Raw genomic sequence first — 12253 nt, 5'->3', positions numbered from 1 at the left:
GAGCAAACAGACGAATTGGGCTGTTGGCTGTCTCACCGCGAGCCAGAAGGCCCTCCACAGCCCTCCTTCCCCACCGTCCCTGGGACAGTGATGGACTTCCTTAGCCAGTGTGCTCAGCCGTGTTTGCATGTCACATAAAACAACAACAATAACAGCAAAGCCTGCTCTTTCCGATTCAGTTTTGCGTCATAAATATCCTCGGCTGTACCGACATGAAGAATACGATCAAAGGTTCACGGAAGGCGGTGCGGTTGGTCCTTAACCTCCCTCCCCTGCCTCTCTAGGAATCCCTTTTCTAGCACCCTGGGCACAGGCCCCCTTGCCTTTAGAGATGCGCCCCCATTGCCTTCTAAAGCAGTAGGCTCCATGGTTGAAAAGGCCACATGAATGGAAAATCTTGTATAGTTTGAGCTAACATTGGTTCCCCGGTAACTTCTCCCTAAAGGACGTAGTCCTAACCTCTTGGTCCACAAAGCCGGTTCCAAATCTCTCCCATATGAGAGCCCTTAGGCTCTCTCATATTTGAATGCACTTCTCAGACCTCCCCTCTTCTGTAGACTAAATGTTCTCTTTAAAAATGTTTTTTTAATGTTTGTTTATTTTTGAGAGAGAGACAGAGCGTGAGAGGCAGAGGGACAGAGAGAGAAGGAGTCACAGAATCCGAAGCAGGCTCCAGGGTCTGAGCTGTCAGCACAGAGCCCGACTCAGGGCTCGAACTCAGGAGTGTAAGATCATGACCTGAGCTGAAGTCGGATGCTTAACCGACTGAGCCACCCAGGCGCCCCCTAGATGTTCTCTCTTAAAGTGCATTTATACCTGTAATGAGCCTTCCAAGCTCTTACAGTTCTAGCAGTCATCCCTGTTAAGAGAGGGCAGTATTCCCAGGCTCCTGCTGAAATGAGCCATCCAGGATGGCGTTCTGTTTCAGATGTGGCCTGTCCCATACAGCGTACTATTGTGTGCAATCAACGATCGTCTTCTGCACTGGAGGCAGCATACGTACCTTAATATCACCTGTGTCGGCATTGGTTCTTTTGGCTGCTGAATCCCCTCAAGTTTGCTTCGGGTCAACTAAAATCCTTGCATTTTCATCCCATGAATCACAGCTAAGTCAGGTGGGCTTTCTCATTCTGCAATTTTACACTTGGTTTGCAGAACATAATTGCAGTTTTCATTTACCTCTGTTACAATTCATCTTATTGGCTTCAGGCCAGGTTTGCAACGTGTTTCTGAATTTTGATATTCACAGTTTAGTGTCACCTACAGTTTTGATAAGCACACATGTTGTATGTCCTTATGTTGTTGATTAAATGAGATAGTGCTTCTGAGTATCTCTGTCAATCAGAAGGCCCAATAACAAGTAAGGCACTATTATCATTAAAACTGGTAAACAAGGAAGGACCACAAATGGCAGAGCCTTAGGAAATGCCTCTGGAGGCTGCCTTCTGGGTTGACCTTATTTACTCAACAATTTGTGTAAGTTTATTCAGCTTAGGGCATGTTAATGCGCCTTGCACATCTCCATCCTTAGCTGTAGGAGTTCTGTGTGAGGTTTGGTAAATGCCTCGGTGGGGCCAAGATGTACTGTGGCAATCCAGTCTTCCAACTAGGTCCTCATTTCCCGGGTGGTATCGATGTGCTAGATTGTGGCCTGGTCAGGGTTAAATACGCCCTTGAACCCGAAGTAAGCGGGATATTTTGTAGGAGCATCTTTAGGAGAAAACAGTCTGGGAAACACAGTGTCTATCCTGGGAGGGCCCAGAGGGGAGGGAGAGAGAGACAGAGAGAGAGAGAGAGAGAGAGAGAGAGAGAGAGAGACCAGTAGCTCTTCCCCTGCACCCTCCTTCCTCGCATGGGTACTATTACGACCCTGGCCAAAGGGCTCCAGCCTCCAGCCCTTGTCCTCCCAGGGCCTGCCGGGAAGGAGAGCCGGCCAGGAGGAGCAGGTGCACGTCTCTGCAGGGGCTGCCTGCTGGGAGGCCACACTGGGAGTGGCAGCGTGTGCGGACTCCTCTCCCGGCTGAGTGCTGGGCTCCCTCCGGGGGCCCACCCCTCGGCCCGCCTCAGCCCCGTGGTCCATTTCCTACCGAACAGCCCCACTGCTGCTACAGGTGTCTGTGCGGGTACTCTCCCTGCCTGGCTTCCCTCAGCCAGTTAGCAAGCGACAGCGGATTGAGGACTGAGGAATGGTTTGGCTGCTGTTCTCCCGAGGCCCAGTTCCCTGGACAGGCCCTGCCAGGGACACCAAGGCCCCTTGACCCTTTTTGCCTGGCTACCCTGATGCCTAACTCCACCTCAGCCCCCATTTCTGCCTCTTCAGAGAGCTGCTGGGGCTCATGGATACAAAGGTTCGAAATCATTCATTCAAGCAAATTAGGTTCTCTGGTAAATTATTAACATCCCCTTACCCTCCCCACCGCCACCCCCCCCCACACACACACGTGGTTTTGCTCAGGAGGAAGGGGGGCACTTTGGCTAAAGAAGCAGATTTGACTCTCCAGTGAACATACCTCATTCGCCTGGTCAGGGCACATGGGCTGAGCTCACGAGTCTCAAGTTTACGTTCATTTTGGAGAAAAGGGGGTGCCGATGTTCCTGCATCCTGAGGCCCCGGAGGCATGGCAGACTGCACTGTGTATATGTTTACTATCCTATTACACTTCCTGGAACGAAAAACAGAAGGAAAAGTATCCCCTCCCCCAGTGGAAGTTGGAGTCCAAGGTCATTTCAGTCCAGGCCTCTGTGAAAATCAACTCCGGCCTGATTTCGTGGCTTCGTCTATTCAGTCGTACTTGTAATTTATTTTATTTTTTTTTTTAATTTTTTTTTCAACGTTTTTATTTATTTTTGGGACAGAGAGACAGAGCACGAACGGGGGAGGGGCAGAGAGAGAGGGAGACACAGAATCGGAAACAGGCTCCAGGCTCTGAGCCATCAGCCCAAAGCCCGACGCGGGGCTCGAACTCACAGACCGCGAGATCATGACCTGGCTGAAGTCGGAGGCTTAACCGACTGCGCCACCCAGGCGCCCCTGTACTTGTAATTTAAAAGCATTCAGCTGTTCCCACTTACTGGTACTTCCCAAGCTACACTTCTGTTCTTAGCATGTCAGCAAGGGGAAGGGGGAAGGTGGACAGAGCCCCTCTCATCTGGAGCCGCGGACGGAGCCTGAGCTACCCATCTGCTGGGCTCATGCTGGCAATGCTCTAGCTCTGCTTGCGGGCCAAGTGGCCATGAACCTTGCCTTTGACACCGTGTGCTTCCCGTAACCTTGCACGCGCATTAGCTCCCTTTCTCCTGTGGCCCGGAGCGGGCAAGCAACTTGACCGGGCTCACTCGGGTAGCTTTTGGCCAAACTCAGACATGAGTTAAGCTCTCCTTACTCTTCGTCCGGGGGTCTTTTAGGGATCTTTCTGATTCTAGCAACAACAACAATGAAATATGTGAGATCCCACCTTTTATTCATTAAGATGGTTATCTGAAAAACGAATCTTCTCTTCAGTTAACTCTTCGAGGTAAGGACCTGAATATTTATGTTATGCTTTTTAACCTAAATATACGCACTCAGGAGCGCACACACACGTACGTGTGTGCACACGGCTCGCGAGGTGGTTAGCACATCCAGCAGCATGAGCCCTTCTGAGGAAGGTTCTTGACTTTGTATCCTTTCTAGATCCCAGTGACTAATGCATAATGACTACGCACTACAAGTTAGTAGAGCAAAATGCGGGGAATTCACCAAGCAGACCCCGCCATTTACTAATTGTGTGGCCTTGGACAAGTCACGTCACCTCTTTGTGTCTCCAAAGGAGTATGATAGTGACCCCTGCCTCTTTAGTTTGTAGTACCAAAAGACCGAGTGTGGGAAATAAGCATCTGGTGCACGGTAAGCGCTTGGTGAATCTTGGTATGGTTATTATTCTTCTTATCAATTCGGTTATGATTCTTATTATTAATCCATGCATAGAAACTGTAGATGCTAATAACAGCATCTCATATTAACCAGGTACCACGTACCAGGCACTGGAGATACGAAGTTGAATAAGACAAGGCTTGGGACAACATCCTAGTTATTACAAATAACAGCCAGTCGGACAGCTCCGTGTTAGATGAGTATGGGATGCATTTGAAATTAGGAGAGTCTGGAATCCAGACCATCTTCTGCTCCTCAGCCAGTGGCACACCCAGCTTGTGTGTCTAAGTCCAGCAAAGTGATTCTACCCACAAGTTGTTTTGGATCCATTAGCGTCTTAGCCATGAGCCATCGTACGGATAATATGGTGGAGAAATAATCATTGGTGGAAAATTGGGCCTTTTCTGATTTTGCTGGGTTTGACTGTGAAGTCTTCAGATCACATTAATTTAAGCATCTGCCCCATTGTTAGAAATTACATAGAATGCTCTGTTGCCTGTGAAACCTATTCTTTGTCCAATACTGAAAGATAAAAACGTCATTGCTTACTTAGTTCTTTCTCCATTAACTCAACCATGTTAGTCGACTTTACAATAACAGTCAACCTATCTGGTGTAGTGGAAAGGATGTGTGCTTTGGAGTCCCCAGCATTCACTTACCACTGCCCAATGGGAAGATGAGTCCCTGCTTCATTTCTTTCTTGGGGAGGATCGAAGGCGTTACAGAGCAGCTTCACGCGCATGCGTGTCTGTGTGTGCGTGTGAGATTTTTGTTGTTAGTGGAGGAGTGACGCTTGGTGTTAAGCCTGGGTGGTCAGCACTGGAGCCTGATGAATAGGTAGGCTTAGGACAGTTGGATAAGGGTGCACGGGTGTTCTTATCTTGGGAATAGCAAGAACATAAAAATAGATTAATATCCTTCGAGTGTGAATGAAAAGGATGACAGTGGAAAATCTGCTGTGAGCTCTCCACACCTTACGGGTCTAGCTCATTTTGAGAAGTGAAAGAGCTTGCTCCACCGTTCCTTGCTGAAGATATCCTTTCAGGAAATTATATTCCTTTCAACTGCATCCTCCCTACCTTAATCAAATGCATCGGTGGTAATATGCAATAGGCTTGGCGTTTCATGAAATCTCGCGTTTCAAATACAGAGAATCAGTTTTACTCGATGGTGCACTCTGGGGGTAATTCGATATCATCTGATTCCACCATCGAGTAAATTCAGATGACCTGGGGGAGAAGGTACATCTCTGAGGAAGGAGTTCATCCTTCCAGGCGTATGAAACACCTTTTAATAAGCCCAGAGGCACACCTCTAAAGCCAGTGGTGGAAAGGGAAATAACTAAGCCTCTCATTGATTGAGGCATACTCCCCAGTTGCCGATAAGAGACAACGCTTCTTATCCCAGGCTAGGGCTTACTGCCCCTTCGTTAGCTCGGGCCAAATTAGGACCTGTATCTTGTAAATGGAACTAATTTTGGAGAAGACCAGCCTTAATCAGGAAAAATAAAAAAAACACATCTAAAATTTAAAAGAAATCATTCAGTAACTAGAACTCGACTTTAAACTGTTGTCACACAGAGTTACTATGGACCAGTTTTGATGAATGCATAAACAGCATTTGTCAGGAACGTGATCAATTGCATACAAATGCACAACTCAAAACCACTTGAAAATAGTCTCTCTCTTAAGTAGGTTAAGCATCCCCTCTAAATCTTGTATGCATCTTTAATGTCCTTAGCGCCTCCTGTTAAATAGTGCGAGGTAGAACCCAATCTGTGTCAGCCCTTGTCTGAATCATACTTACAAATTCGGCTTCAGCGCTGCACTGTGAATGAACCTGTGAAGTATCTCCTTGCATTACTGCTCTTCATACATCAAAGACTCTTTTTGAACTGGGTAATTATAGAAGGAAAAAAAAAAACATGTTTTAGTGCTACCTGAGAGTTCTTATTAATATTACCTTTGAAATGACTAATTATGTTACCCATAAAGATTGGGGGAAAGTATTATGTAACTGACTCATTAAAAAAGGCCTTTCATAAACTTTGATCCTCTCCGCTCCTCCCCAAAGCTCTCCTTTCTTTCCATTATGGCACTGATTTTTATGTTGGATGTTTATATACCAAAATGTCTGATGAATACAACACACGCGGGTGCCCTCCCGTTTCACAAACTTTGTCATCGCTGGTGCCGGGATGTGAAGCATGTGATTTAATTATCCTTCCTCTTTGGGTACAGTGTGTCGGCCACGAGCCCTATGACTCCGGTAAGATTTGAACAGCAACTCTTTTCAAACCGAGTGTTTGAAGGCATCGGGAAGGTGCCCCTGCTGATAGCGGAGAGCGGGAGCCCGAGGGGCTCCTCCTACTTTGGAGACTTGGACTCGCAGACACCCTGTGGGTACGGCTAGGCGGAACGGTGCCGCCAATTTCACAGGAACCTTCTCGAGGAATGAGAAAGAATTCTCGGCTGCCTCTTCTTTGCCTGGGAAGAGCAACGGCGCGTGCCCAATCTGTGTCCAGAACGCAGGTAGCGACAGTGCTGCCCTCCCCCTGAGCTGTCAGATCACACCCGCTGCAGGAGACCGGGAGTGAGAAGAGCCCGAGGCAATCAGGAGTCCTTCCTGGGAGCACCTCAGATAGTTGACAGAATGCAGAACTCAAGCCTTAGAAGAAAAGTTGAAGGTTCCCAACGAATGAACGAACAAGCTGCAAATGTCTCAGACTAGAGAAGAGGCGACACCAGGGGACAGGGTTGCTGTCTTCCAGCAGCTGAGGGCTTGTCATGCGAAGGAAGAGGGGACATGTTCTGTGCAGTTGCAAAGTACCATCCGTAGGTAGAAGCCCCTGGGAGACAGGCGTTTGGCTCACGACCAGGAAGAATAGTGTGATCGAGCTGTGTCACGTGGGACAGGCAGCGTCAAGCGTTAGTGAGCTCCCTGTCACTGGCACTGTGCAAGTGGGTGTTGGATGGCCCTGCGTGTCACAGGTAGGCTTCAAGCACGGGTATGGGGCAGGGGGAATGGAGTGGATGAATTTCAGTTCCCCTGAAAACAACTAGGCCGACTAAGTCAGTAAGTATTTATAAAGGGCCCTGCTATATTGAGTGCCAAGAAGGTATTTGATTTTCTCAATGCCCCAAAATAAAGTTGCTTTGTTTTTCCTCACCAGGAGATGACCCATTCCTGGCCTGCTCCTCTCACTGCCATGCATACTTCTGGAAACTCTGAGAAGAACACACTTTCCATCCCAGGACAGGTCAATTCTCTTCCTTCCTCCATTTTCCTTTATCTTAGTTTAATTGTACCGGTCTTCCAGTTGGATCCTTAAAAATAAAAGTGGCCTTGGTGCTCTGGTGCCCTATAATCTAGACTTCCTCTTGCCCCTTGGGATGTTGATAGAAATCTTGTTTTTACCGAGAGTCTCCAGGACCATATACCCCCAGACACTGGCTTGTGTGGTGTACTACCTAGAGCACAGCCACCGTCCACATAGATGATGTAGCAGCAACATCCAAGACTTTAAAAAAATTTTTTTTAATGTTTATTTACTTTTGAGAGAGAGAGGATGAGGGGCAGAGAGAGGGAGACACAGAATCCGAAGCAGGCTCCAGGCTCTGAGCTGTCAGCACGGAGCCCGACGCGGGGCTCGAACCCACGAACTGTGAGATCATAACCTGAGCCAAAGTCGGACGCTCAGCCGACTGAGCGACCCAGGTGCCCCCATCCAAGACTTTTTAATCAAAAAAAAAAAACAAAAACAAAAACCAAAAAACCTATCCTCTTCACCCTAATGGATCGATTTTCAATTTTGTATATCACCTTCCAGTCCTTGCGCACAAGCACACAGATCTTTACACGCCAACACATCATATTGACAGAACTTCTTTTACAGTGCTATTGTCAAATGTTTCATTTTTTCCCCTCACCTGCTCCCAGTAAGAATTTTCTCTCGCCATCAGTTTCTAAAATGCCTAAGTAACCATGGCTATTCTAATAGCACACTTTAAAAGAAAAAGTAATGTCTTTCTCCCGTCCTTCCTTCCGTCCAATTAACCATCCGTTCATCCATCCATCCATTTATTCAGAAACCATTTTCTGAGGACATACAACAGACTTAAAGTTAGGGGTGAAGAAAAACCCTCTACATGTTATGAGCTAAATGACAAAACAATGTAGAAAATGTCTTCATAGAGAATGAAAGGTTCCGAGAACCACTTTGAGGGGCAGAGAAGGGCCCAAGAGAAGAACACTCCATGCGGAAGAACAGGACGGGCAGAGGCACGGCGAGATGAGGGGTCACGGTGCGATCCATGCTGGCATGGTCTCGAGGGGCTGGCTCAGAGTCGTGTGATGGGAGGCGGACAGAGACGAACCCCCGGCCAGCAAGTGCATCTCTGTGAAAGACCCCGAGTGCCAGCCAAGGAGTGTAGACTCCGAAACCCAGTCAGATCCTTCAGTGTTTAGGGCCATGAGTTCAACAATAACATTGGCCTAAACTGCGTTCAGTTATCCCCTCCCACCTGAGAAAGGGGTCAGAAGTAAGTGAGCAGCAACCCTCTCTGTCCGTGTCCGGTGTGTGTCATCCCCTCCTGTAAACCCTCCTTAGGCCGCCCTGGACTGGCGTCCTCCTCCCTAGCATCCTGGCCAAGGGATCGGCTGAGCCGCTCTGGACGTTGAATCCAACGCACTGATACAGCAATTGCATTGTTTTCAGCTGCGTTCTCCAATTTTAGAGATAATCCGTGCAAGTTGCGATTTTGACATTTACCAGTGTATACAATAGAACCGGTTGTTTAAACGGGCTTTTGTAGTAAGTGCACAATTTGGAATCAGGCGCGATTCGCATTTTCTGCCAATTATCTGTGCTCCCATCGACCCCATGATAAAGGTAGAAGCGACTGGGATAAAATGGTGAGACCGGGATGGCTACACACCCACTCTTTTGTTTCACTTGGTTCCTGCCAAAACATTGGTCTGAAAGAAAAGTACATTTTAAATAACGGTAATACCATCAACGACATAATGCCTGTGACATGCCTTGCCGCGTTCTAAGCAGATAATATCTAGTAAATGATTCATTCCTTCATACCCAAAGAGATTGGTAATTTGACTCTCCCTAATACACAGAGGAGGAAACTGAGGCACAGAGTAACGTAATGTGCCCCGAATGACCCAGCTAGTCAATCAGGGAACCAGCCTTTAGATTCAGGTGTTCTGGTGATGTGTTTATTACACAGATTTACAGATGCCTCGGTTTAAATTTCATCTTCCAAAACGCGGACACATACAGTAAAAACATGTGACTGGGGTGAGCCCCCTTTCCTCAGTGCTTGCACCGGAACTAGGTGACAGCACCCTCCCAGAAAGCATCTATTTCGTACAGACGTGATAGAGTTTGCACAGCCGTACAGGTTCTGTCTTATTTGCCTTCGGAGCTACAGACGTGGCTGCTTTTAATCCTGGCTCTGCCGGTTGCTGGCGAAGCGGTCCCATTCAAGTTCTTCTGAGCCTCAGTTTCCCCATCTGTACCATCTGAGTGGAGGTGTGTGCACGTGCGCACACGTGTGGGTGCGTGCTGTATCCTCCCACTGGATTTTTCGGGTCAAAGAGTCTGTGATTCTGCAAACTTACAAAGGCAGACACCGTTTAAAATTCCCAACTTACTGAAATTTACTTATCCATCCCCAATTGAAAGTGCCGTGTTTTTTCAGAGAGAATGGAAAAAACTCACAAGGAAGGGAATACCTTGCTCAGCAGAAGTGAGGGAGCTAACTAATAGTGTCCTCAGGGGAAGTTCAGTCAAGGCTTCGTGGAGGTAATCAAACTCCAGACAGAGGCTGGCACTCTACAACCTGTGGGCTTTTAGGTTTTTTAAACGGTTAGGATTTTCAAAAGAAAAAGAATGTGAATATTGTTACGAGTATTAGGAGTTATGTGAATGATGTGAAATAACACGGGTGATATGAATTCAAATTTCAGTGTCTGTAAACCAACCTGTCTTGGAATCCAACCACACAAATTTGTGGCAGAGTTGAATCGTTATGACAGAAGACTGCATGCCCCCCAAAGCTTAAAATATTTAGTATCTGGCCCATCGCAGGAAAAGTTGGCCAATCCCTGCTCTAGAATCTAGATCCTATGGGAGCCTCTCATTGTAGGATGATCAAGGCTGTTATTTAAAATAGCCTCGGGGTGCCTGGGGTGGCTCAGTCAGTTGAGCAGGCCATGATCTTGTGGTCGGTGGGTTCAAGCCCCGCCTCGGGCTCTGTGCTGACAGCTCAGAGCCTGGAGCCTGTTTCGGATTCGGTGTCTCCCTCTCTCTCTGCCCCTCCCCCACTCACACTGTGTCTCTGTCTCCCAAAAATGAATAAACGGTAAAAAAATTGTTTTAAATAGCCTCACAGAAGTTTGTGAACACAACTTGGCATCGTTATCGTCTATTACTAAAATTACTTGTATGACATATCTATGAGCAAAATTCACAGATTGAAGTCAGACATTTTTTTTTTAATTTTGGATTATGTGCATCAACAATTATTGCATGAAGAATGCAAATTTTTTCCCACAACCAAGCCATTTCCGATCAGGGTTGGGTGTGTTTGTACAGTAACTTGGGTAATATCCAGAGGTGTTTCATTTTTTTGGAATTCTGTTTTTAAAAAGGGTTACCCAGCTTAACATTAAAAATGGTATCAGGAATACATAACTCCAGTGAGTCAAATTCAGTAAATAACATAACCCTCGAATTCGTGTCATGAGTCACTGCTCTGATGCTTTGAACAACTGACGGTTCCAGTCTAAAGTCCAGAATTCTTGGATGATGTTTAAAAATTCAGTCCAGATTTCTGGGACCGGTATGTTTCACTCTCTGATCAAGTATTTGGTCTACTTGACTTTTGACCTTGTCATTTGATTTCTAAGGGTACATGAGCCCAAACTTGCCCCATACAGTTGTGATGGAGTCCCTTTTAAAAAATAACAGGTAGACTGGGGCGCCTGGGTGGCTCAGTCGGTTAAGCGTCCGACTTCAGCTCAGGTCACGATCTCACAGTCTGTGAGTTCGAGCCCAGCGTCGGGCTCTGGGCTGACGGCTCAGAGCCTGGAGCCTGTTTCAGATTCTGTGTCTCCCTCTCTCTGCCCCTCCCCCGTTCATCCTGTCTCTCTCTGTCTCAAAAATAAATAAACGTTAAAAAAAATTTTTTTTAATAAATAAATAAAAAATAACAGGTAGAATTATTGGTGTATAGTTAAGGACATACAAATGGTTAACCACTCATTCTGGGAGATGAGGTATTTTGGACGATTGAAATTCTTGGATAACTAAAGGCTGGCCTTCCATAGGAGTCATGTAATACGAATCTTTCTGAGATGTAATTAATATTTTTCTGACTTCTTATAAAAATTATACTGAACACGCTTTAGTCTTTCTTGATAACTTAGACATCATGATGAGCGCTGGCGATTGAACTATGCTGTAATACTGTACTGAACCGTAATTATGCCCTCGGGAGCTATTAAGATGGGTAGGAATGCCTGCCTCCGTATTAAGTGGCCATAGACTCTTGTGCTTTTTACGTTCTGACTTTGTTGTGCCTCTGGTACTGTTTTCCCCTTCCCCACCATCTATGATTTGCTAAGGAGTGGAATCAAATGGCCAAGCTTATTAGAGTTTTTCGTCAGAAGTCAATTCTCTATCAAGTGAGGGTAGAGAAATCTTTGAGCAGCAATCTGCATGGGCTTTGTGATAGCTCTTCAGTTGAGAAGCCTTTTCCATCTCTTGTGGAGTTTATGGTAGTCTTCTGGAGTGACGATCTTGCTGGAAGGGAAGTCTCCCGGGCAGCAGAATCATGCGAAATAGGTAGCAGAACTCGCTTTCCGTGAAAGGACAGTGTTACTGTTCTTGATTGCTTCTCTCAAAGACAAATGATGCTGCGATTCTATTTTTCTTCTATAGGGTGGCAAGATTCAGCTTCACGAATGGATTACTTACAACGGTGGTTGACATAACTGACTCTTGCGTTTACTTGAATTCACGGTCTCCCTTTCGAGGCTCTTGTCTCGCAGTCAGGATTCTCCCTTCCATCCGCACGGTGTCGTGCGCGCCCTGTACGTCATTGCGGTGCCTCTGCCTGCCAGTTTCGTCAGGCGCCACACAGGTGTGCCGTGCTCCCCGAAAGCCCGCTGTGTCTACATCTGCGTTTCTCAAAAAACAGTGAATGAATTGTGTGCGGGATGCCTTTCAAATCAAATTCAAATCCCTTTAAATAATGTGCTCCACTGACATATTTCACATCGCTTCCCATACTTCACCAAATTTGTAATGAAGTCTTAAGAACC

General features: G+C 46.6%; 1 protein-coding gene across 1 annotated transcript in view; it reads left to right on the top strand.

Annotated features, from left to right (window-relative positions):
* The window catches only part of AFF2 (ALF transcription elongation factor 2), a 306688-nt gene that overhangs the window by 151418 nt on the left and 143017 nt on the right, over nucleotides 1-12253 (top strand). Inside the window, exon 4 of the mRNA XM_047098309.1 lies at nucleotides 7086-7172. Within this exon, the coding sequence (XP_046954265.1) occupies nucleotides 7086-7172 (87 nt within the window). The remainder of the gene's footprint in view (nucleotides 1-7085; nucleotides 7173-12253) is intronic.

The sequence above is a fragment of the Lynx rufus genome, unplaced genomic scaffold, assembly GCF_022079265.1.
Source record: "Lynx rufus isolate CCGP_SWC_20201006 ecotype Redwood Valley unplaced genomic scaffold, mLynRuf1.p SCAF_46, whole genome shotgun sequence".
NCBI classification, from domain to species: Eukaryota; Metazoa; Chordata; class Mammalia; order Carnivora; family Felidae; genus Lynx; species Lynx rufus.
Note: the sequence above shows the minus strand (reverse complement) of the source record. Positions and strands in the feature narration are given on the sequence as shown.